Consider the following 25,676-nt stretch of genomic DNA (forward strand, 5'->3'; position numbering starts at 1 on the left):
AAGCTGTTAAAGAGATTCAAAATGAAAACCTGCAGACACACTGGTACTCCAGGACCATTACTAACTGAGGGACATACAGGAATAGTGTACACCTCTCCAATGCTGAGACAAGGGTCTTTATGATAAGAAAAATTGACCAATACTTAGAGATTCCAAAAGTTGGGAAAGATTGTCTAACAACGTTAAAAAACAATCGGTTTCTTTCCTTTGCTGTCCATACACTGTGACTGTCCTGTGGGACTCTTAACTCTGGCTCTGTCCTTTATAAATCAATATCCAAAAGGTTACCATGGCAATCTGTTTGGATGGACAGGCCAAAGCAATAAAGAGCTCATCAAAGTGCAAATCTGCCTTAGCACAACACACACTACTGAGGTTTATTGCTAACCAGTACAGTACAAGACTATAATAATCACATTTTAAGTGCAATGACTGTTATTTTCTCAATGCACAAGAATTGTAGTGAACAGTTATTTATCAGTTTGTTGCAAGGCGATGTGTGGGGCCACGGGACCATTGCAGATGTGTTTGAAATTGATTTCAGGAAGGATCCCCAGACTCAAATTTCCGTCAGGGGTGAATCAGTAGAAATGTAGATAAATATAAGTGTTTGGGAACTTTTCTGGACTGCAAACTAAATTTTGAGGCAAACATTGATTCTATTTTCAAATAAGGGCAACAGTGTCTATTTTTCTTAAGGAAGTTTAAACACTTCAAGGTTTAAAAATGTATTGTTGATCATGTTTCATCATTCTTTTATTGAATCTGCTTTAATCTTCATCTTGATCTGCTGGTTTGTACTGAAAAACGCTTAGCTTTATTTCTTGTCCCTGTTGCACCAGTCTTCTCTGTCCTGGCAATTTATGTCTTTTTGCAGCTGAGTCTGTAGCTCAGTTTACACAGTCTGCAGAACATTCTCCTCCTTCTGTTTTTTTTCCCTCCATTGAACCGGATAAGTCAGGGATGACTTCGTTTGGACCCATTTATTATTCTAAAGTATTACCATCCCACTTCTCAACTCAGTTCACTGTGTGCAAGCTCTGCCTCATTACCTTGTAGTCGTCTTTTCCAAAATTATAAACTCTTATTATTATACAGTTATAATGAGAGTTTATAATATAATGAACCAACTATTATATAGTTCAACATCAACATTAACCATTTCCACATTATGATCATAATTCCTCAATAGTTCAATCATACATTTTCCCTTAATTTGGTCCACATTGCTTGAAAAGATAAGTTTAATAAGAATTTCTTCTTGGGTTAAGAAATTGCCATTTCCTCCGTATCAGTGTCAGCTGCTGTTTTCCCTATCACAGTATCACAGTACAACATTCCTCCCTTGCTCTCAGGCCTCAGACAGGGTGTCACCTCTCAGAAGCCCCATGACCCTCACAGGTAACCTCACAGCAGATGCTGAGCTTCAGTCATCCTGCGGGCACAGGGCTGCTCTCCTCCTGGAGGTTCTCATGCTGTGGCCACTGCGCCCCAAGTGTGAATGCGACAGTGGGGTGATGCAGGGCCGGATTTTGGTATATGTAGGCAAAAAGAGGGGTAAACACCAATTGAATTACGTCGATTGGCATGATGCACTTTAAACTATTCTAATGCTAAACCCCGTGATTGATGGAGCGAGTTGAGCGACCATCACTTCGATCCTTCTAGTTTCCAGAACCGCTGTTAGATAGCGTTTGAGTATTGATTTGGAGCATATAAAAGCGATTACAAGCATGTTGTTTCAGCCTGTTTTTGTTAGTCACTAGTGTTTCCCTCCGTCGTAGGCCCTACAAATTTCAGTGATTGTGCCTACAGTGCCTCATGGGATATCCGGCACTGGGGCGAGGCCCTGTGGCCTGTGCCTCACAGAGCCAGTCTCCTGGATTCTCTGGACCAGTCTGGGGACTGTTGAAGATGAACATCTCAATCTCTGGGCAACTTCCCTCACAGACCTCAACGCCTTCAACCACACCAACAGTAACCAGGACACCTTCATTATTCAGGGCAAAAGGGCACGGTTATCTTTCACCATTCTTCTGTTAATTAAAACTATGTCTTTTTGAATGGCTAGTTATGCAGGTTCTTTCTGAATGGGTTAATTTAGGTAATTTTAGCTAAAATACCAAATTGTGGGTACATTCTTTTTATGAGATCACTTGGTTATCAAAAATAATCAATAACCTGTATATTTAAAACTGTAAAACGTACACATGCAGAAAGAGCTATTGTTTTAAAACATAGACTCTCGTTGTGCTGTCGTCCGGTATGGGTATATTTAGTAGAGACCATAGTTGGTTCGGTCTCAGCAATATTGTTCATGTCCAATTTACGCTTCAAGTCTCAACTTTAACCACAAGGTGGCGCTGTTGCATTACAGACTCTGATCTGGCGGTCAGAGTCTGGAGCAGCGTCAGAGCATTATGGCTGTAAAAAAAGAAGTAGAGGCTAATTCTACTTAGATCCTCATAAACCCCTGTAAGTACATTGCCTGGAGTCAAAGTGAATGGAAAGATTAGTCAATAGTGGGATTTCCAGGGTGTTTCTCGAAAAGAGTAGGGGTGTGACCCCAGCGTCCTGGCCAAATTTCCCATGCCTCCTAATAATCCCCCTCTATGAATTGGCTACATTACTTTGTTCTCTCCCCCCCCCACTCTGACGGCAGGCGGAGCGACGCACCGGTTGGAGTATTTCTCAGTCGCAGTTAATGGCAACGTCAGCTCAAAGATTTGGTTCAAACCACCAAATGGAGACTGGTGTGCCGACAAGCGGACCCTGCTGATGCGCTAGGAAAGAGAGAGAGAGTCAATAGTGGAATTTATTCTTCCCTGACTCAACAATCAAATTAAATTGCAGCTGCCTATCTGCTCCATATTTAAAACTTTAAAACTTACACATGTGCAGACAGAGCTATTGGTTTAAAACATAGACTATCGTTGTGCTGGCATGAATTATGGCAAAAATAGAAGCAAAGTGTCTGAAACCCTATAACTGTTAATATGATTCAATTATTAATTTTGGTGTTCTTCCAATTTTTCTAATGTCTGTAAAATCCATACCACTGGTCGGAAATGCTGCGTGAAAGTGTTGAGTAAAACTGAGGCTTAAAAATCACATGGTTTGGCAGCCAGTTGGATTTTTACCAAAATTTGAGAAATAGTCAAAAAACATTGCCATATGAATAAGACCACGGCAGCATTTCTATCTCATAGCATGATTAAAGCAACAACGAATTCCTGTTAGTGGTGGTGGTGGTGCTCTTTCCCCTGGACCAAAATTCTGAAATCATCTTAAAAATTAATTCACAAATGCCCCAGAGGAGTATGGTGACAGAGGACACTGTACTTTAGGAGGTGACATTATTCAGATCCGACAAGACTGCAGTGGGAAGTTATGGAGGGTTGTAGGATCGTAGATCATCACAGAGGATTAGTGTTGTAGCCTCATCTACAACTTTTGGTCACAATATTGTGGTAGCCATATTACAGTACATCTTTTCATATTACATATGACCTGTCCTTCTGTACAAATGTAAAGTTAGTAAAATATCTAATGCAGATATCTCTAGGTTAGTGTGGAACATAAATACGAATATAAGTGTAAAGTACCTAAAAATGACCTTGTCAGTGACCTTTGGATTTTAAATGTGACTTCTCCTAAAGGCCAGTTCTAAAACTGGCTCATAGCTCTTTCGATGGTGCACACAGGGTCATGCTTCTATGGAGCTCCTTTAGTAGTAAGTAAAGTCCACGCTTGAGCCTAGAAGCTCATCTCTCAGACCTCACCCTGGGTTTCATAGGTCTCAGCAGAACAAAACTACATGACTCCTCCCCAGATGGAACGCTGGTCCATCACAGGGTTACTCCTTGTGCTGGGGTGCATGCGTGCAGTTAGGGGAACTGGAGAGAGTGGGGTGAAGGCTACAGCAGCAGTGTCCCCAGCAGGCACCTGGGCCCTTAACCTTGCAGAGCTGGAATCACTTCTCCATATTGCTATGGAATATGTATAACTTCTCCTGAAGGTCCTTGGTGCTTGCAGTTAAATTTTGTGCTTCCTGTAGTGGTGCTGTATGCTGATGTATCTGGTTAAATTCATGATAGATTGATCAGCTTTGCATTCCTATGCCCTTTATATCTGGGGGGGTGTCATTCTCCCATGCTGCTGCTGAAGCCGTTCTCATTAACCCAAGCACAGCAGGCAATGCGTTTCATTTCGCTCTGGTGGCAGTGTGGGCCGAGGGCGTTTGGGTCTCCAGTAACCGGAAGAATCTCCCCCAGCAGCTTCCTGAACAATCCCAGTGGACCCCCCTACCCTGGGCAAAAGAACATACCCAGTCCCTAGCACTCTTCCTCCCAGTCTTTCAGTTCTGTTCCTGGCTCTTTTGTCCCCTGCTGATTGTCAAGCAGTGATTTCCCTTGCCAGCACCAGCAATCCAATCTTTGTTATAGCAATTCAAGCACTGGAGTGTCCACGGCTCTCATTTGCAAATAAACTATTAAAGTGGAATTATTATTGAACTTGTTTGAATTTTTTCAGTTTTCAATACATATGAAATGTTGTGTAATGGGGATCCATGGGAGGGTATTTTAAAGGTATTTGTTTAGTTTTATTTAAGGTAGATACTCATAAACGGAGCGTCTCTCTTTACTATTTTTAAGAGCAGAAGGAAACTCGCACATCAAATTGTGCACCACCTGTCGCATAAATTGAAAAACAAATATGGAAAACCAACATAACACACTCGATACACACACATACCAGGGCCACACACTTTGAGACTGAAATTTTAAAAGAAAAAGTGTGTCAACACTTTCAAAATCAGTTTCCTCACACAACACAACAACAAAATCAATGAAGGAAATTACTCTTTCAGTTGAACAGCTGGGGGTGTTGCTGTTCAGATATAGGGTACAGTGTCCGTAAGTGAAGGGAGGGGACAGTGCCACAGCGCATCCCAGTGGTGGGCAGAAGCTCCTGCACTCCATGTGAGGCCTCCCAGCTCTCACACCTATATTTAGTGCTGTTAACTTTCAGCTATTTATATGAGGATTGTGCTTTTTTCTGCGAGGGTTCCTGGCGCAGTGCGGGAAGGCCGCTTCAGAGACGTGAGGAGGGGTGGCGGAATGAGTGTCCAGAGGAGCCTGGTGTTTATGGCCTTGACCTTGTGGGTTCTTGTTCCTGGCTCAGTTCTAGAAAAGCCAAACCCCAGTGAAGCCAGGTGGGGTGACGAGTGTAAAGGAATTAATAACCAGTGATTTCAGGCTCCTGAGATCTCTGTGGGCTGACCACCCCTCCTCAGATGATGATGAGCTCCCAGACATCACCATCTTCATCTCTTGACCTTTTAGAGCCTCCGAGTTAAAAAAGCCATAAAAATCTGAGACACTCTTTCAGCGGTAAAAGTGATTCAGAGGACCAGTTTGGTTCCGTTTATAAAAACGTCACTGCCTTCGCCAGCCTGTCCCAGGTTCCAGATACACCACTCCTTTTTATGGAACATGGGAAAAACACTCACTTGGCTGTTGGTTTCTCATCATAACTTGGGGAAACACAGTCAGAGGAAATTTTGCTGCTCCTATTGTTGTTTTTTTATTCCCAAAAATAATTACTTTAGCATATTCATCCCTCTACCCAAGCTATTGTTTTACGGGGACCTTTCATGACTGTTTTCTGCACTCTGTCCTGGGTTTCTCTTCTTCAGATGTGTTGAACAAACTGTTGCTCCCCTGCAGAAGTTTTTAACAAGCCAATGTTGCCCTGTATCAGATGACGTCAAATGATGTCTGATAACAGAGGTTGTTGTGTCATAATTAACCTTAAGGAGTTTTCCCCTTCGCAAACTACAAAACAACAATCCAGCAGTGCTGAGATTAGGGAGGCTGTAAAGCTGGGTTGTTTGTTAACTCTTATTATTATTATCTGCCACTTTTATTGAAAAAAGGCTTACAGGTACCAGACTGAAGTGGAATAGAGCTTATAGCACATCACAATACCAGATACAGGAAGTGTTCGTCATCCTGGCTGAAATCAACACTTCTACCCCCTCACTAATCGCTGTTCCTGAAGGTCTCAATCTGATGGCGGCTCTCTGAGGCTTGTCTGTGAAGTTGTCCTGTTTCTGCCCACTACTGTCCTTCTGTCAGGTAAGCCCTGGGTGGGAATGTGCGGTTCATATAGGAGCCCGAGTCCAGGCTAAGTCTGGGCCTGAGTTTTTCACAGGCCGAGGGACTTCAGTTCTAGACACCTGGCCATTGAGACGAAAAATAGCCTGCCTAGCTGAGGGGGGTGTTGAGAACCAGCTCTTGCCAATTTCTAACCTTGCATAACTTACTCTAGTCTCAGAAATGCCAGAAAAAAGCAAGAAGCCCAATTAAAGGCCTCAGTAAAGGAATTATGTGTCCATCTGAAACACAATCCCCAAAGTCAAACTAAGACAGTATGCTGTCTCTGAAAATTGTCTTTAGATTTGATTGCGCTGTGTGTTGAGAATGGAAGAAAGGAGTAGGAACAGAGTGGACCCCTCTGTCTCAATCTACAGAAGACAACTGTATTGAGACTTGAAAAAGTCTTTAACTATGGCCGTGATGAAAGAGTGTCTGGTACAGCTGGAAGATGAATAATTAAGAAAGAAGTATAGTTTACACCAGTAGTTAAGACACAGAAAGACTACAAACAAGAGGCTACACAGTATTTGAGCCTTTGTTCTCATCTGGTTGCTTGTAACTTATTAATTATGACTGAAGAGATTCAGTTCCTTTAAATTTTGTAGACGTTATAAACTTCAAATAATACATTAGTTAATAACCTTGACATGTAAGGCTTATTTTTGTTATTGGGATCCCGTCATCTCATTGGAGTGCATATTTTTGATCAAGATGGTTCACTATAACATCAGAGGAAGATAATGCCTCCATTTAAATTAGTTAAACACACCTGTATAGGCACCATTAACTAGTTCTAGAGCCTGAATGTAGTAAAGCACAGTGGAAGCAGTGTAAAACACTGGAATTGTGATAGAAGTGTTACATGCAGAGGAAAACCACAGTAAAGGGCACAAGTTATAAGGGAAAACCTTTCAGAAGGGAAAACACAAGGTGTTGGGCCCCTATCTCTATCACAGAGATGTCAACCTGCTCCCGGGGTGTTAATTAGCAAAGGGGAAGGGACGCACTAATGAGTTTTTCTTTCCTCCAGTGCTTCAAGCCGATCGCCTCCTCAAGCTCCCTTTCGCTCCCCTGTTCTATATATAGGGTTGTGATGCATCTGCAAGAAAGTGCCCATCTCCTGATCAGCCAGCACTGTGCATCAGCACTCCGTGCTGTGCAGACCCCCCGAAGACCTGGATAGCACGCACCCTGTGATGTAGAGGGAGAGCCGCACTGGGCTCAAGGAATCAAGCACTTCCGGACTTACTGCTCACTTCAAGGAAAACTTTTGCCCCTTCTTTCACACAAGGATTCCTTAATCTAGGTAAGTCTGCTGCACAGACTCACTGATCACTAGTTGCTTGAGCTGTCTTGGGAGCTGTTGCGATGAAGACAGAGTGCAGCAGCTGAAGACACCAAGGGAGAGTTTGCACCCCTTAGGCTTCAGCTCTGCATTAGCATGTCAAAGCCACCCTTTTTCTGTTATTTCATACTGGTTTGTCCCCAAGGACATGTTTATGAAAGGTGACTGCTGGCAGGTACGTGTTTTTTCGCTTTAAGGACTCATCTCACTGCATGGACTGTGGAGGGAATTTGCTGACCTCCCCACTCTGCTCCCTGCTCCAGATTTATATAGCTTGTTCAGCCAGGAATACCCATCTGGGGTAACCTGAGCCCTGGAGAGCTGGCCTGCCTTCATTCTGCGTAAGGCTTTCACTTTTCATCGACAGAACTTTGTGGGACATTTCATCAAATCCTCAACACCGTGTGTCTGTGTGTGAACATGTGTGTCTGTGTGTGCATGTGTGTGCCTGCGTGTGCGTGCCCATTGTGTCATGTGTGTGTGTTGGTCCACTGCCGGCATCAATATCGCTAAAAGGTTGTGCTTTGATGGGAAAGCATAAAAATAGCCCTGGAAGATAGAATTACCTTCAAGTCAATGCAATACAATACTTAAGATGCCATTGGAGAATCTGCAAAAGCCCAGATCTGTTTAACAGATTATACTGCCAAGCTCTTTGAATTCCCTTCAAACCTTAGCATATGAGGGCAGTAGGAGAGGCCGGGGCACTTTGAGATCATGCTGTGAAGGTGTGCCAAGGTGATTTTGTCTACTAGCATGAAACAAAACAACACGATAATCTAAAGTCTAAATGTCAAAGCCAATATCTGCAACACGTACAGCACCAGAAGCAAATCCACTCGAATGGACCTGAACAGCAGCATACACCTGACAGATAACACTGTCATTGAATGACCAGGTTATTTTTCTTTCTTTCCCTTCTTCATTTTAAATGAGGAAAACACAACAGACAGCTCCATTTCAAGCCGTAGGGGCTGTAGGCTCTTAAAAGAGCTAGCACCCCATTAAAGATTAAAGGAATTTGTAATAGAAACTGCTCATAAAATCTAATCATGGCTTAAAATATTTTAGAAACTGGGAGATGAGAGAATAGTCTTCTTTGAGTTTTTGTTGTCAAATCTTACTTGTAAATCAGTACCTTTGTCAATTCAGATATTTGCACGCTGGACGTGAGCACTCTGGGCGCAGTAGGCCACAGCTCAGGCTGATCATCAGCTACAAGCTAGTGAGCCGGTGCTGTAAGAATAGTGGAGCGCAGTGTCACGGTCCAGCCACAGGGGGGCGGCTCTTTGTTTGTTTGGTGGGTGCTGTTCTGACAGCAGGCTCCAGGGAATATTGGAAAAATGACCATGAGGTAAAAATAACTGTCCAAAGTGTTGTTTCCCTCGTACCATCGACTGTGCTTTGAATTGTAGGATTATGAGCAAGCAGCTCTGTTCTTTGACAGTTTTTTCTGCAGGTTCACAGGCATCATTAAAATACTTTTTTAGTGTGATTTTAATGAGAGTAAAATAAGTGATTAATAGATAAATCCTCATACATCGCTTTGATACATTATGAGCAGCAGCAACACAAGAGAGTTCCGAACCAGTACAATATATGGGCAGTAATTTGCTTGCATAAATATCTGTTGAGAAAATGTATAATAAAACACAATCCATTGCTCAAGCCCACCTCTGCTTCCTCAGTCTACAGCCATGCCTCTGTCAGGGACCCCCGCCCCGAACAAGAGGAAAAAGTCCTCCAGGATCATCACTGAGATCACCCAGGAAGGTAAGGCACCTCGTGCAAGCTCGCTCTGTTTCAGCTCCACCATCGCCCCGCGGCCTGATCGCAGGCCTTGCCCTGGAATCAAAGAAGACGTTGAAATCGAGTTGTGAAAGGGAAGACAAGAAACGGCTACGCTCGAAACAATTTAGCAGAAGAAGTCATTTATTGTCATTAGCGGCTGTATCACCCTGCAACTCACAACTGGCAGCCTACTAAAGCTCAGCAGGTGTAAGCCTGGTCTGTACCTGGATGGGAGACCTCCTTCGAAAAACTATGCAAGTGCTGCTGGAGGAGGTGTTAGTGGAGCCAGCAGGGGGTCCTTACCCTCCAGTCCATATGGGTCCTAATGCTGTAGTATAGTGACAGGGACAATATACTGTAAAAAGGTGACATCCTTTGGATGAGCTGTAAAAGCAAGGTCCTTACTCTCTGTTGTCATTAAAAATCCCAGGGAGTTTCTCATAAAGAGTAGGGGTGTAACCCTGGTGTCCTGGCCAAATTTCCTAATGGCCCTTACCAGTAATGGTAAGGGCCATTATAATCGCCTCTGTATAATCGCCATCTATGAATTGGCTTCATCACTCTGTACTCCTCCCCACTGATAGCTGGTGTGATGAGTGTACTGGTGCACTATGGCAGCCGTCGCATCATACTGGTGGGGCTGCACATTGGTGGTGGAGGGGATGCCCGTTACCTGTAAAGCACTTTGAGTGGAGTGTCCAGAAAAGCACTATATAAGTGTAAGCAATTATTAATGTCTTCCGTCACTTGGAGTGTTGTGCTTTCCAGGGGCTGAGACAGGAGACTCATCCTTTTCTACGCAAGCCATTTTATCCAGTCACAGCAAAACAGAAAAGATAAAACTTATCTTGCATTAACACTAAATGTTTTTTTTAGAAAATAAAACAATTTGTTTACACCAAGCAATATCATATTTACTAGGCTCAACAGTTTTGCAGTGTACTTGCCAATAGTCTGCAGACATATTGGATAAACAGTAACTGCTTTTTTATGGGCTCCCTCAAGTCATTTCTTTCTGAATTTCGATTTACATTATGAAAAGTGTTAATCTAGCTGTTTCATTCCTTTTAATTCACCACTCTGTCAAGCCCCACACCACTGGGAGCAAGTACTTCACACACGCAAAACTGCGTTGTTTCTTAAAATTCCTCTTTCTTAAGCAGAACAGAGTGTTTGTGATGATTGAGGTGTACATGCGTTGAAACTGGAACTGAGCAGAAATCCAAGGTGGTGAATGTTTGTGTCGTTTTAAGGGCAGTTAAGAGGTTCTAGCTCTGCGTGTGCAGCAGGAGTCTCATACCCCCTGGTGGCCAATCTGTAGGTACGGCAGTAAAAGTTTAGTCTGAGGCCAAAAACTCTTTGCCAGCGTTCAAAGTTTGTGTGTTTGTGGCTTTCAAAATACAATAACAAACCATTTTAAAGTTACATGACACTTGCTTGGTCTGACCAGGCTAGTGGGGAGCTCCTCCATTCAAAGTGAATATTGTCTGTTAATTAGGTGTTTATTTCATGTTGTACTGTAGATTGATCATGAAATTAAAGTTGCCTCAAATCTCTTAATTAATTGGAGTAGGAGGAAGAGGTGTGGTGAGGGAGTGTGGTAATTGAACACTTGCATTTTCTAAAAACATTGCATTTCATTTGCAAGTCTCAATGCACCACAGTTATGATATTAACTTTGAAAGGTCAATGATATATGGAATAAGGTTCAGAAACCAGAGGAGGCAGAATCGTGTTTGCTAGATAGAAGAATAGAAGCCTGGTCTTAAGACACAGTGCGACACAATGTAAGCCCGGCTGCAAAGGTAAATATGTGGGAGAAACATTCAGCACAAATCCTAATTCTAAAGAGACACTGAGGAGAACCCTATCATTATAGCACAAACTCTAACCAAGCCCCTGTAGTGCACACGAGTGGCTGTCTTGCGTATTTTTGGTTTCTGGTTCTCATACATTCTTACCATGCCTTGTTACCATTCCATACGTCGGGTCAAATCACCAGGACTCTAATGGGTCCCATCTGGCTCACAGCTTAGCGAGACACAGACCAGACCCCTAATGGTGCCATACAGTACAGCCCAGGATTGCCCACAGCGAAGGCATGTTTAGAATGACACTGTAATCCTCTAATAGTACATGCAGAACAGGTGTACACAACACACAAAATACAGGAACAGCAATTGGCAGGAACAGGAAACAGTCTGGACTGTCATCATGCCCCTTCAGGCCCCTCTCCAGTTCCTAAGGCGCAATGTCTTAAATAGCTTAGCTCATATGTTAAGGATACGGAAACAGGTTAAAATAAGCAAATTTACCAAATAGCTTTAGAAACAGACACTGGTGCTTTATACAATATTTTCATGAGCAGCAAAAATGTAAACAGAGAAGGGAACCAAGCATCCCTATAACATCTCCAAAACAACAGCACAGTTCTCTCTCCTATTGCCATTACACTCCTCTGAACTGACACAGTAATCTTTAGTTTTTTCTCATTTGTAAATGGTCACAGGGGACCCTATATCTCCTGGTATCTACATTAGCACTGAAATACAGAGGAAATTGCTGAGATGGGTGTCTCACATTTTGCAGTCCTTATTAAGTGCTTCCTACATCTTGTTAGTGCAACTAGCTTGAAGATAGAATAATAATAGTCTATAATAATGATTTTAATTATGATGATTTTTGTTCATATAGTACCTACCTTGTATAGAGGCACTTTGCTGCAAAACAAAAGCAAAAGCATTAGAATGAATACATGTTTATATACCATAAACTAGCCAGAATTAATAGTGTTTTTCAAGACAGGATTAGAAAGCTCTGATTGACCCAAAAGATCTGATATGATAGCTGGGAGCTCATTCCACAGTCTTGGAGCAACAGCATAAAGAATATGGTCTTCCAGGGTATCGCAGGGTTTAAATCCGCACTTAAGTGATTGAAGAAAACTGAGTCCAGAGCACAAACGAGGGAGTATGAGCAAGTATGAGCAAGCTTTAATTATGCTTTGTATTTAGATATTATAGAAAGGAAAATGAAAACTTCCATTTATAAACAAGCATACTATTTTTAGATATTGCCTAAATAGGTAGGTAGGTCCCTTTTCAGGCCTTAAAGGCCCATGGGGAATGGGCAGCAAGGGGCCACCATTTTTCTTTGACAATCCAACACTGGAGGTGGAGGTGATGTGGTCAGCATCACGCTCCGGCTGGCCTATTACCCCAAGAAGGATTGACTCCTGGTACTCATTTGAAAAGCAGGCTGAGTGGACCTGGGAGCCATCAAAAAGGAATTAGAGCAAGCTACTTCACTTGCCCCTACCTGGGATTGAACCTGGGACCTTCTGGTCAAGAGCTAGACCTGACACCCTTGCCATCTGAGCTATCACATTACCTAAGGAGAGGTCAAGGAAGTTTTAATGCAAGGGAACTTAAGACTGAACAAAGTCATTACACAGAGGCCCAATCAGTGTCATTTTATTCTAGACTCAGTAGAAGAAACTTTCTAAGATTTAAAGCAGGGTATAATGGAGTCATAATGGGGTGTGAGCAGTGCTCTGCTATATTACAATGTCCAGCATTCACACTGTGATGATAGTAGTGTTTTTGTTGTGATACAACATCACACACAAAATAGAACAGACACAGACACCACGTTTAGGTAGGTTGGCCTTGTGTAACTAGAAAGTTCTGATACTCTTGCAAAGGTTAACTCCTTATATCACAGGCTTGTGGACAGGACTGTGCTTTGAGCACATTGCAGATGTCTTCTGATCATTTGCCATGACCGAAGTCAAAGCATGAATGCATAATAAGACAAACCCACCAATGCCGGGAGTTTGTCAATCGATGACATTTTGCAGATTTTCACTGCAGTTTTAGGTATCACAAGTAGAAGACTTTTTTTTGTCCTGTAAAAGGTGATTTAAGTATTCATTACTGAATGTGTGGCAGTAGATTATAAGGAAATTGATCTACAATTTATCTGCCTTGGTGATCCACAGTATCAGTTCATTTTCTATCAGATATTTCCTTGCAGATAAAACATTCCTGAGAAAAATGTGCTGAGAGAAAACAGAAAGTTCCCTTACAAATAATACAATTCTCCAGAATTCTGTAGATTTTATGAAGGAAACATGCCATATGCTGTGTCCCCGAAGATCTTCTATAAAGCTAGCCCCTAGTACTAGGTCCATACGTGTGTTATTGAATTCCATACAGAATTCACTCTGGAAATACTAAAGTACCACATTATTTTTAATTCTGTACTTAAATGTCTGCTGTCTGTTGGTTTTAGGCAAAGATCAGACTGAACGTGAAGGAATTTCTCATTATTCCCAAACTTTTCAGTAAGCCGACACATTTCGATGAGATGCTGTTATTAAAACTCTTAACAGTCTATTATCCTTTCAGTACACCCAGGGCCTTTTTGCTTGTATAAGCATGAAAATGCAGACTTCTTCTTCAAAGGAGACATCCAGACACTCATTACAGTCACAAAAGGATATTTATAGCTTAGTTATTATATGTGCTGGAGACATTGTCATGTTTTCACAGCCTGTGTCAAAAGACAGTATATCTGTGAGCACTAATGAGTTCTGGGTCACTTACCTATAGATTCTTGTAAGAAGAAAGCTTTTCTTATTTCCAGCCATGGGTCATGTTTTCTGATACATCTTCAGACTCTTTGCCAAAATGCATTATGGCCTGTACTCATATTGGGGATCCCATTGTGTCCCTCCAAGATGGTAGGTGGTTCCCACAACACTGTTAGGGATTTGGTAATAAGACTTATTTTTCCCAGAAATAACACTACTAGGAAGCTCTTGGTTGCTGTGACCCTTACAAAGAACAAGCAGCTTTCTGATAATGAATGGATGACACTTCTGAAGCCAATCAGATTGTTATGTTCACAGTTCTGACATTTGGCTCCAACAGTCACCTTCACACCTCTCAAAGCTGTGCTCATTGGCAGACACAAGCTAGTGTTGTGTGAAAACAGAAGGACATTAGTACAATGAGACAGTGCCAGTACATACTGAGAGCTGGGCTGTGTTTCACTGTGTAATTAATGTATAGATGTCTCTTTCAGAGCATGTGTTGGGAACTGTCCGTCAGAGATCATTGGGAATCTCACAAGGCGCTTTACTGACTGGCTGAGCTCTACTAGGGCTGTGTGGGCTGCTTGTTGGCTAGATGTGGCTCTGCGGCAGTGATCCCTATTATGTGCCAGGCTTCTGTGAGTTGACAATGTCCTCCCTCTGATGCCTTAACCCTGCTGTTGCCATTGTGAAACTCCCTCTGTAAAAGAACAAGCAGCTGGCCCAAACGGGCACATCTCGGAGAAGCCCTGCAGGCTGTTTCCATTTTGTCTGTGCTGATAGGAGGGCTGTTGTTTAGCCAAGCTGATTGAGAACCATCAGTTTCTCATTGGCAGGGCATGATAGAAAATACAGAAAAAAATGCTAAAGATTGAATCATTAAGTTCAACCAATATTTTCAGCATACCTCCGTGCATCTCAGATGGTCCTTTCGCAGCCCTTAATCAGGAGCACGTACAGTAATTATCTAGATATGGTCTGCCTGAAGTTTCCTGATTGACAGACACATCAATGTAATACCTTGTTCTCAATGCAATGAGCAGTCAGCCAATCAGGCACCTGGGGCTGACAGCTCTGGCTATATAAGGCTGAGTCAGCAGCCTCACTAGTTCATGTCTGGGCTCCATCTGAGAAATAGCAAGAAAAGTCCTTTGTTCATCCTGGTTCAACTTTTAGTTGCTTGTCCTTAATATACACCCCTGTGCTTCATTTTGTTGTGCAGGCTCTCTCAAAGGGTTCCCTTATAAACACAAGGACAGTATTCGATAGACTTCCCATCCAATGTCTTGACCAAGAAATGGTTTGCCCTTAGAGACAATAGGGGTGATCAGACAGGTTTCAATTCTGAACTGAGCCCGGCTTTGTAAGGACAGAGATCTGCTCAGGCAAGAATAATGGAGCTTTTCATTGCATCCTGAGATGTTTTTGTGAAATTTGTTTGTCTTTGTTAAAAAGGTGTTGGAGAAATTAATGTTTAATGTGGGAGACATTCATACAGCCTTTATATATCTTTATATTTTACATTGTATTTCATGATACATCACCTCAAGGTACTTTGCAGTGAAATGAAAGAGGCAAGTATACACACTACATATTAACACAGTAGCTTAAACAGAATGAAGCTGGAGTTTTAAGATGGGATTTGAATGTGCTGACTGATTTGCCAGATACAATATGATCTGGGAGATCAGCTCTTTATCTTCAATTGTGAGAATGTGGGCGCTTAGCTTTTTAAAGTGTGCATGAAGCAGAGGTTATAGCTGCTTCATGCACACCAGATCCACCAGATCCACCAGAGGTAGTGGAAACCACTTACTTCTCTCACATCATTAAAAATCACCATAACAACCCCAGACATCTTTTCTCCACCATCAACAGCTTGCTAAAGCCAAACTGCCCCACCACATTGCCTGCCTCATCACAACTTGGGAACAGATTCTTAGATTTTTTTAGCTCCAAGATCGACAATATCCGGCATCACATTCTCTCCACTACGCATATCATTTCCATACCTCCTCCCTCCTTATGCAACTTTTCTGGTTCCCTTCTCTCCAGCTTCTCTCTTCTTGACTCAGCATCCCTCAATAAACTAGTTACACACATGAAACCCACGTCTGTTTTAGATCCCATTCCCATCACTTTATTTCAGTCCTGTTTCTCTTCTCTCTGTCCCATTGTCCTCAATATTATAAATGAATCCTTGAGCACTGGCATTGTACTAACGGTCCTCAAAACTGCTGCCATTACCCCCATGCCAAAACAGCCTAACATGGCTCTCGACAATCTTAACAATTTTCGCCCCATCTCCAACTTACCCTTTTTTGCAAATATTCTAGAACGTGCTGTCACATTTCAGTTACATACTGTAACTACCTCATGACAAATAATGTTTTCAAACCCCTCCAATCTGGCTTCTGTCAACTTCACAGCACAGAAACTGCCCTGATCAAAGTCACTAACGATCTTCTAATAGCTTCTGATTCTGGTTCTCTTTTTCTACTCATCCTTCTTGATGTCAGTGCTGCTTTTGACACTGTTGACCATAACATCTTATTTTCTCGTCTTGAGACTGTGTTTGGAGTTTTTGACACTGCTCTCAAATGGTTCAAGTCTTACCTCACTGATTGCTGTCACTTTGTCTCTCTTAATGGGTATAGGTCTGAAATTGGTCTTGTTAAGTCTGGTGTTCCTCAGGGCTCAATACTGAGCCCCTTGCTCTTCAGCATTTACGTCAGCTTTTAAGATCATATGGCCTCAGCTATCATTTCTATGCTGATGATACTCAAATATACACCCATCAACTTTGTAAAGCCAATCCTGTAACCCTATCTGTAGATAGTTCTGTACTTGAGCTTCAGTCTAAATTGAAAAACCTTGGGGTTATATTAGATTCTGGCTTAACAGTTGACCCACATGTGCAGCATATTGTCAAAACATCTTTGATCAAGCTGATCAACATATTTGTGTTCTCTCAAATTGACTACTGTAATGCTCTACTCGCTGGGGTATCTAAATCTACTTTGAACAAACTGCAGTATGTCCAAAATTCAGCAGCCAGAAACCTGACCAGGTCTAGTGCAAGTGATCACATTATTCCTATCCTGGAGTCCTTGCACTGTCTTCCTGTCAAATTCCGTGTGGACTTTAAAATGCTCATGCTCACCTACTGTATAAGGCTCTGCATGGCTTGGCACCTCAGTACCTTTCTGAACTATTATCGCCCTACTCCCCACCTCGCAACCTTCACTCCTCTAATTCTGGTCTCCTAACTGTCCCCCAAGCCTGTCTACATTGTATGGGTGACCAGGCCCCCAAGCTCTAGAACTCTCTGCCCAAGGATATCAGAGGGTCACCTTCTCTAAACTCCTTCAAATCCAGACTCAAAACCTTCTTCTTTAGAAAAGCCTTTACTTAACTGGTTCCATTCTTCACCCCTCTGCTTTTCCTAGTACCACCATCCACGGTCTCCTCTGTATAATGTAATTGTGTTTTATCTTTTATTCTTTTTATTTATTATTGTTGACATTCTGTAAAGCGCTTTGAGAAGCCACCTTTAAAGGCGCTATATAAAATAAAGTTTATTATTATTATTATTATTATTATTATTGTTATTATTATAGCTCTGGACTGAACACTATTTTACTTCCATTGACTTTTAGTTATTTTTCCTTGTGTCTAGCCAAAGTGCATCAAACTATTTTTCTCCGAGTACCTAACAGTACCATTACCTCTTTTTTTTACTGCACTAGACTAGGATACAATCACAATGATGTCCAACCATCTGTCTCTCAGCCATCTGAAACTGTGCTGTGTAGCTTAGAGATCAAGCAGACAGAACAAAGTGTAGGCATTGGTTCCAGTGAGATGTGCTGTGGCTGTGTTCCATTATTCTCTCAATAAAAAGCTTTGACACGGAGGTCTGAATGTTACTGTACTTGTGATGTTAGACCAGTCAAGGGTTGCCATTAGACTAGGGAAAATGATAGTATCTCTGCTATATGCTGATAATATTCTTGTCCGCGGGTTAAAAAGGAAAAACAAGATTAGTTTTCCCTTACAGTTAAGGTTAGAAGCACTGTGCTGCTGTCCCATCTGTTAACACAAGGTTCCTTGTGTAACAGGGGACTCCAATGATGCACAAGCAGGTTAAGGAACAAGGATGGGTTTTACACAAAGGGTGTCCAGCCTCATGGTTCATTGCAGTTTACAGTATCAGTTTTGTCACAGGTTACAGCAAATAGGATGCAGGTGTCTTGGTATAGGGGATTCAGGTGTACAGGACCTCCACAGCATGCTGCCAGGTTTAAGGAAACCTGCCACAAACACATGCAATCGCTCAGCTTAGTTTACTAGTTTAGTGCTATCGAAGAACAAGAAGTCTTTGTTGATCATCACACAGATTCACAGGTTAAGGCCTTTCCCTGGGAGTGAAGTGTTTCTCCTTTTTCAGTTCTCCCTCATGTGACTGTCAGCCGGTGCCGGGATGAAGCACTGACTGCCCTGGAGCTTGCGAGGGGCGTGTCATTGCGTCAGTGAGCTCACCTGTTCCACACAGTGGGCATGGTCTGGGAGCGATGAGGTCATGTTATGCAAACAAGACTATCAGGAACTATCTGATCCAAACACACTCACCGTAGAGATAGCAAATCTGATAAGTGAGAAACCGGAAAGACTGATAGAAGTTTTAAATATGCTCAACCATAATTTGTCTATAATCTTCACGGCTATCATGACCTACAGTGTGACCATCTGGTGTGAAATGGGCACACTTACATACTTTCACAATATGTGAAAATTTTAGATCTTCTAGATCTTTAGAACAGTCCCATATGATTTATATTGAAAACATTTTTAAATCTATGGATACATATTTTAAAGATGCAGTGGATTAATGTCCAAATGTTTTGCAGCTCTTTAATGTGTGACATTTAAAAATATTCTATATATGAAGGGGCTCAACTCCCTGTAAAATGTTTTCTTTCTAGTTTCAGCGCAGAATTAACCGAATAATTTATACATATATGTCAAAACAGTATGTGCTTGAAATCTAGACAAGTATAAAAAAATGTTTTTTAAATATTTTTTTTGTAATAATTAATGCATATTTCAGGTCATTGTTACTTGCACTGCCATGTGTCAGTGTGAGTCTAAAATTATTTGTCCTCTGTCCAGCGAGACAATCAGCCCAGAGGCTGTTGTCAGCCCTGAGAACAACCTTTGGTCTTTTCATGAGTTTTTATTCACATCAGTTATGATGAACCAGCACTGTACAGAAGTGGACAAGGTATGGGCTGCAAGTCTGTGTTTCTCAATGAAAATACAAAACAACTATTTTTAACATTAAGATATTACGGATAAAAATGTATTTTCTATTTCTTTTGTCAATGTCCAGTGTGGAACAAGTGCATCACTGAGTTTCCTCACTGTTATTGTTCCGGCTCTGCTTCTTGGATGATCTGGTCTTTGGGGACAGTGATCCCCCAGTACTGAAAGCTGAGGAGCATTTCACTGGGGGGTTCCAGGTCATCCCAGTTTCTTGTGTCGTGTCCCCCTGAGTGAGTCACCGAGCCTTCCTTCAGGCGAGTGTGGTCTTTGTAACATAGACCCTGGTTCATCCCACAGTCTCTGCTGGTGTCTTCTGATGGAAGTGTCCGCTAGATGTTCTTGTCTTTTCCACACTGTCTTAAAGTTTCTTTTTGTCATATATGAGCCCCAGTGCCCCAGTCCTCCTTCTCTCCCCGGTGGTCTGTTTGGTGGTCAGTTTGATCGGGCAGGACACTGACCATGTGCGTGCTGTTTTTGCCCCACAGTCCTGGAGCAGACGGAGCCCGAGGAGTCCAAGCTCAACCTGGGGAAGAAGATCAGCACCCCCAAAGACATCATGCTGGAGGAGCTATCCCTGCTCAGCAACAAGGGCTCCAAGATGTTCAAGATGAGACAGCAGCGGGTGGAGAAGTTCATCTACGAGAACAACCCAGACATCTTCACCGCCGACTCTATGGTGAGTTATCTGGGGAGGGCTGGCCTGCACAATCCCAGGAGCTCAGTGATGATGTTTATTAGTCAGGTCCTGTGCAGGTGCATGAAGCCCTTTAGAAAGATGACAGGAACATTCGGCTGAACACACTCCAGCAGGCAGCAATGGGGAGTTCTGGATTCTGGCAGATGTGTTGGGTGCCCAGCAAGAGATTGAAAGTGTCCAGGATGTGTTTGGGGCTCTGGGTCCAGCAGGGGTGTCCAGCTCCTGCCTCCAGGGCTCTGGAGTGACGTGTGCCCAGGGGGAGTGTCGGGGTGTGATGTGTGTGCTTTCTTGTTCAGGACAACTTCCAGAACCTGGTGCCCTCACTGGGGGGCGAAATACAGTCGGGCCGCAGCATGATGGACGTGGGCGGTTATCTGGTCAGCGGGAAGATAGTGGGCCAGACCGTCGGAGGCAAGCTGCAGCATCCTCCCGTTCCCCCTCCCAAACCAGGAGAGCATGGGAAGGGGGCTGGAGCAGGTGGAGCCAGAGGGGCAGGAGGGGCAGGTGGAAGTGGCACTGGGATGGCGGGCACTGTGCAGATCTCAGAGGAGCACGGTAGGCACCCTTCTCTTACAGCGAGCGAGAGAGGCTGTCCTCTTCCTCAGTGCCTCCATACCAGGAGTACCGCCAGTACAGACTGGCTTTTCTGCAGTCTCCTTGAACAGAGATAGATGTCTCGCCTGTCTTTTGACATGAGCAGAGGAGACCAGCTGGGCCGCTGGTGATCTGACCCTCCCACAGTGTCCCAGCTGCCTCTTGTCTGAGACAAAAAACATCATCTTCTCACTCCCTGCAGAATAAGGAAGAAGCAGATTGTAATCATCCATCTATTCATTTTCAAACCGCTTTTTCCAATTCAGGGTCACGGGCAGATCACAATCATAAAAATCATAATAAATTTTCACAGAATTCTACCTTAAAAATGCTCTATCTACATGCAGATATATTCCAATCAATATAACCTACAGGGGCTTTGTTTTCTCAGTTATTTGTGTAAGTGACAGGCTGACGTGTTAGTAAATAAACATTTATGCACTTCAAGCATCAAAACAAGTGAGGGATCCAATTAGTGGTTTGCATTAAAAGGTCCCTGCTGGATTACACAGGGGAAGCATGCTACAGAATGCTACAGAATGCTACAGAAGCAGATGATACAGAACTAGAGCTGTCACACATTGTCGGTCTATAGGGATGTGTGACAATGTATTGCTTGCACTTTACTTCGTGGGATATAAGGATGAATTTCATCCCATTCACATATTTACTGTCTAAATATCCACTGTAGAATGAATTCCCCACCTGGGAACTGCAATCAGAATTGCAACAGGAGTGCTCTGTGTGCCACAGAAGGGGATTCAGGTGTACAATATCCCTTGGTGTGCTGTGGCAAATGGTGCCAACATGTTTTGGTGGATCTCACACCTGGCTCTCAGCTCTTCAGGATCCGTGGGAATCCATCCATCCATTTATTAACCGCTTCATCCAATTCAGGGGAGTTGGAGCCTATCCCGTTAAGGAAGGCGCAAGGTGGAGTGCACCCAGGATGGGATGCCAGTCCATCACAGGGCACACACAGACACAGAGACACCTTGGGGTTTCAAGTTGGGGAATATGGGATTCTGGGAAAAAATTGAATTCGCAGATTCCCCGTGCACAGCTTGATTCGACAGTTACACGGGAAGTAGTGAGGTTTCCTCATAAAGACCTGGAACAGGTGCAAGAATGAAATGCTTCTAAAGCAGAAGGGCTTGTGAGAACTGCTGAGCCTAGAGAAAGCCAGGGGGCAGGCAGTGCCAGGTGGATTTTCACATCTCTTTGCTCCTGAGTGAACCTGGCTTCCTGAAAGCTACCGTAACAACTGGGACAGTGGAATCCATAGACATTAAAGTACTGCAGAAAAATACTGTAGAGGCATCCAATGAAAATCCTTCAGGATGATTCCTGTGACTTTTTTCTGAAGCAGGATAATGACAAGACTCAACCAAAAACACACTGATAGGTTAATTACTTTCTAGAAACCTGAGTGTACAGTGTGTCACATGGACTGGCGTCTCATCCAGAATGTATCATGCCTTGTGCCTGTTACTTGCTGGGATAGCCTATTTCGTGCTGGCTCGCATGACGTTGAATTGGAAGAAAAGGTTAGAAAATGGATGGATGGACAGGTAATGACAGGACCCATAATCTTTTAGATTTATGGTGAAAAAAATGCATGAAATTAAGGTTTGGTCACACTTTCTGGGAAATGAGATCAGCTTGATTGGGGGTTGGTGACGGGTCTTGCATGTGTCAGTGGTGTCTGAGAGAGTGCCTCCTCTCTCACCCTCTTGCCGTCTCTCTCAGGTGTGTCCGGACTGGGCGGGGCCGGGCAGGGACAGTCAAAAGGCAAGAGGTCAGTGACGGTAGTGAAGACATACATATCGCCATGGGAACGGGCTATGAAAGGCAATGAGGAGCTGACAGCGACGATGAAGCTCAGCATGCCAGGCCCCGTCACCCATCAAGATTTGCCAGAGTACAAGTGCTTTAACAGGTACACACTGCTGTCCCCCTCAGGACAAACACTGAACAGCAGTAGAGCAGATTCCTCATGCGTTGCTCCAGGATTCACCTGGAACAGCTAATTATCATACCAGTTAGCCTTTGGGACCTCTCGAGCTCCAGCACACTTGCAGTGACGATGGTGAGAGTGACTTTACTCAAAGCTTAATCTCCTGTGAGAACAGAAGGACAGTTACAAACAAAACAAGGCCAGTCGGCCCATCCAGACTGTTTGGTAGTTAGTAGTTAATTGATCTGAGGATCTCATTGAGCTGTTACCTAAATTAAGCCAGGGTATTATCTTGAGCAACGTGGCTGGGTAGTTTGTTCCACACTCCCATCACACTTTGTGTAAAGCAGTGCCTCCTGTTCTGAGTTTTAAATGCACTTCCATATAGTGTCCATCCTCGCCCTCTAGTTTGTGACTCACTGTTCATGTTCATGTTGAAGAGGTACTTTGAGCTGACTAGGTCATTTTGACTTTAAGAGGACTTTGAATATTTGTATCAGGTCCTCTCATCATCTTCTCTGTTCACTGCCTTCAACCCTCGCAGTGCTTGACACTCCTTCAAGCCCTAGACTGTGTCTGGTTGCTCTTTTCTAGACTGATTCCAAAGCAGTAGTTTTTTTTATGATTTGGTGACCAAACGTTTCTGAAAAAGCTCTTACTAGTGAGTTATACGGTTTTCATACCATTCCTTGACTTTAATTTTAAGCTTTCAACTATACATCATACATAAAAATGACACTTTATCTTTCTGGGGCTGCCGGATTGTGTTTCTGGGGGGAGCCTGTGTCACCTGTAACCCCTCTCTGTGATGCCCCAGGACTGCCATGCCCTTTGGGGGGTACGAGAAGGCCTCCAAGCTGATGACGTTCCAGCTGCCTGAGATTGACACGGCCCCCGAGGAGCCCGAGCCAGCTGTGTACCAACACGACATCACTGCACGTCCTTCCTTCAACCGCACGCCCATTGGCTGGGTGTGCAGCGGTGAGCCTAGCCACGTCACCCTGGAGCTGGACACCATGCCCTTCGATGGGGAGACTGATGACCTCTGAACCCGCTCCCCTCAGCTTCCCGTCACACCCAATGCCACGACAGGCCCACGCCACCACTCACACAGACGCACACACACGCTCGTGCAAACACACACTCACACTCACACAAACACACACTGATGCTCAAGCGTTTGTCTATCTGTCTCTCTGGGGACTTTTAATGAATCCCATTCAAAGTTTAATTACTATTTTCTACTCTGCCAAACAATAATGCAATATGGGGTGGCTTACAAAGTTTCAGCACTTTCAGATTTAAAAGAAGTCACTAGGCTTATAAAACAACTCATTCATGTTGGAAGGATATCCCCACATTGTATGTTTGTCAGGAGTAACTATTCTGGCGTACGTTTTTTCAAATTTGTCCAAATGTTGAAAGGATAAGATGTTCACACACACCAAATAGTGATATTTCACTCTTTTCTTCAGTCAGGAACCAGTGCACAGAGCTCCAATCCACGAAAATGAGCACCTCTTCCTGAAAGCAGAGGCATGGTCTCATTGTACTTCCACACTTGTGAAATTCAAATGACAGTCTTCTGCTTGAGTGTCTATGTCAGGCCCTGCCTGCACAAGACCAAGCGACCAGATACTGCTGTGTTTGTGTCTGCTCTGCTTTGTGCTTGGTGTTGTGTCACAGCTGTATTATCTCTATGTTAATGGAAGCCGTTTTCAAATGGCACAGCTTGATGTACGGCACAAATGTTCATTGGTGTCATTTTATTCGAAAGACTGTTCAAGGCACCCACCCAGCTCTCTAATACTCCCCAAACACACACACACGTCTAGAAATCATGATGAGCTTTGTCTAGGACTTTTTCCCTTGAGCTATCATACTGTAGAAGAGAGTAGAGCAATGAAAATGGTTGAGATGACAATGCAGATAAGCCTAGATATGAGAACGAGTGCGGTGTGCTTTTCTTCTGTACAGTTGCTGTTGTGTTGGTGCCGCTCTGTAGCAGTGGAGCTCTGCTGTGTTTGAGTGACACTTCGCCTCCTTCTTACCTCAGGGGTTCAGAGCACCGGACACATCTGGTTTTCTTCCTTTTAATTCCCCATTAAATGCTACAAACCTTTTCAAACGTGTCCTCTCTATCTTTGAGTCTGGGTTTCATGGGTTGGAAGAAGGGGGCGGGAAATCTGCTGTTACGCAGGAAGACTGGAAAAGCAGATGGTGTAAAAAATAAGGGAAACTGGATCACTCAGAGACTTTTCATTTCAGCGTTTCATCTGAAAGTGCACCAGCCAAACTAGCTTATTTGTGTCCATTAAACAGCTCCACATCCCTTCCCTTGGAGGTGAAGGAATTTTTTTTCCATTTCCTAGCCAGTGGATTATGAAAACACACACGGAGATTTGGAAAAGGGAAAGGCCATACTGTTATGAATATTCAGTATGGAATATTTGCATTATATTTGTCAGTACTAGGCAACTTACTGTATGATTTTTGACATTTCTGTTTTATATATTTTGGTTTGGCACAAATCCGTAAATGCTGCTTCATACTTTATATTTTTACATGCTTTTATCAGGATTCAGTATGTTTTACTCTACTTTTAGTATAAGAAAGCCTTTAAAAAATTCATAGATGGACTCAAACAATTGATTAACTTGGCAGCTAGTTCAACACCTCACTGAAGCACACAACCTGAGGAGTGATCCCATGTTTAGCAGATTGCTGACTGTGAAATATCCCCTTAACAAGACACACTTATTGCTCATTGTTCTCAGCCTTGCTCTTATTTGAAAGCGATGCTGAGTCAGGACAAAGTAAATAATAATAGGAAAAGCATTGGGGGAGGGTGATTTATTTCATTTCAGAGGCTGTAATTTAAATGTGTTGACCTTAATATATAATCCTCAGATGTATTTTTAACGGATGTTTAAGTTTCTACATTATCAGGCAAAGAGTCAAAAAAAGTTCTACATATTATTCAAAAGACAACAATGACTTGTGTTGGGGGCGACAGGTCTGAATGGTTTGGGGTGACAGGTCTGGTGCTGGTGTAGGGGTTGCTGTCTTACTTGACAAATCTCCACTTTAAGCGTGGATCCGGAGAACTGTTCTCGTAAAAAAAACAGATAATGTTGATTTAAAGGTAAAAGGAGCTTAATTTAAAGGTTTTGTACAACCTTAAATGCAATAATGGCATTCAACTAAAT

General features: G+C 43.0%; 1 protein-coding gene across 1 annotated transcript; it reads left to right on the forward strand.

The window, feature by feature from the left end:
- The first annotated feature begins 7,280 nt into the window (after positions 1-7,280).
- On the forward strand, positions 7,281-24,595 carry myoz1a (myozenin 1a). The gene is made up of 6 exons (XM_088915544.1): positions 7,281-7,467; positions 9,195-9,279; positions 19,705-19,895; positions 20,213-20,471; positions 22,260-22,449; positions 23,285-24,595. Exons 2-6 carry the CDS (start codon positions 9,204-9,206, stop codon positions 23,514-23,516), a joined length of 948 nt encoding a protein of 315 aa, XP_088771670.1. The 5' UTR covers positions 7,281-7,467; positions 9,195-9,203; the 3' UTR covers positions 23,517-24,595.
- The last annotated feature ends 1,081 nt before the right edge of the window (positions 24,596-25,676 follow it).

This window comes from Atractosteus spatula, chromosome 5 (assembly GCF_055471065.1).
Source record: "Atractosteus spatula isolate fAtrSpa1 chromosome 5, fAtrSpa1.hap1, whole genome shotgun sequence".
Lineage (NCBI taxonomy): Eukaryota > Metazoa > Chordata > Actinopteri > Semionotiformes > Lepisosteidae > Atractosteus > Atractosteus spatula.

Coding starts and splice junctions, on each gene's coding strand:
- myoz1a (XM_088915544.1), top strand. CDS start 9,204: ATGCCTCTGTCAGGGACCCCCGCCCCGAACAAGAGGAAAAAGTCCTCC. Junction 9,280..19,704: donor CACTGAGATCACCCAGGAAG/GTAAGGCACCTC, acceptor TTTGCCCCACAG/TCCTGGAGCAGACGGAGCCC. Junction 19,896..20,212: donor TCTTCACCGCCGACTCTATG/GTGAGTTATCTG, acceptor TTTCTTGTTCAG/GACAACTTCCAGAACCTGGT.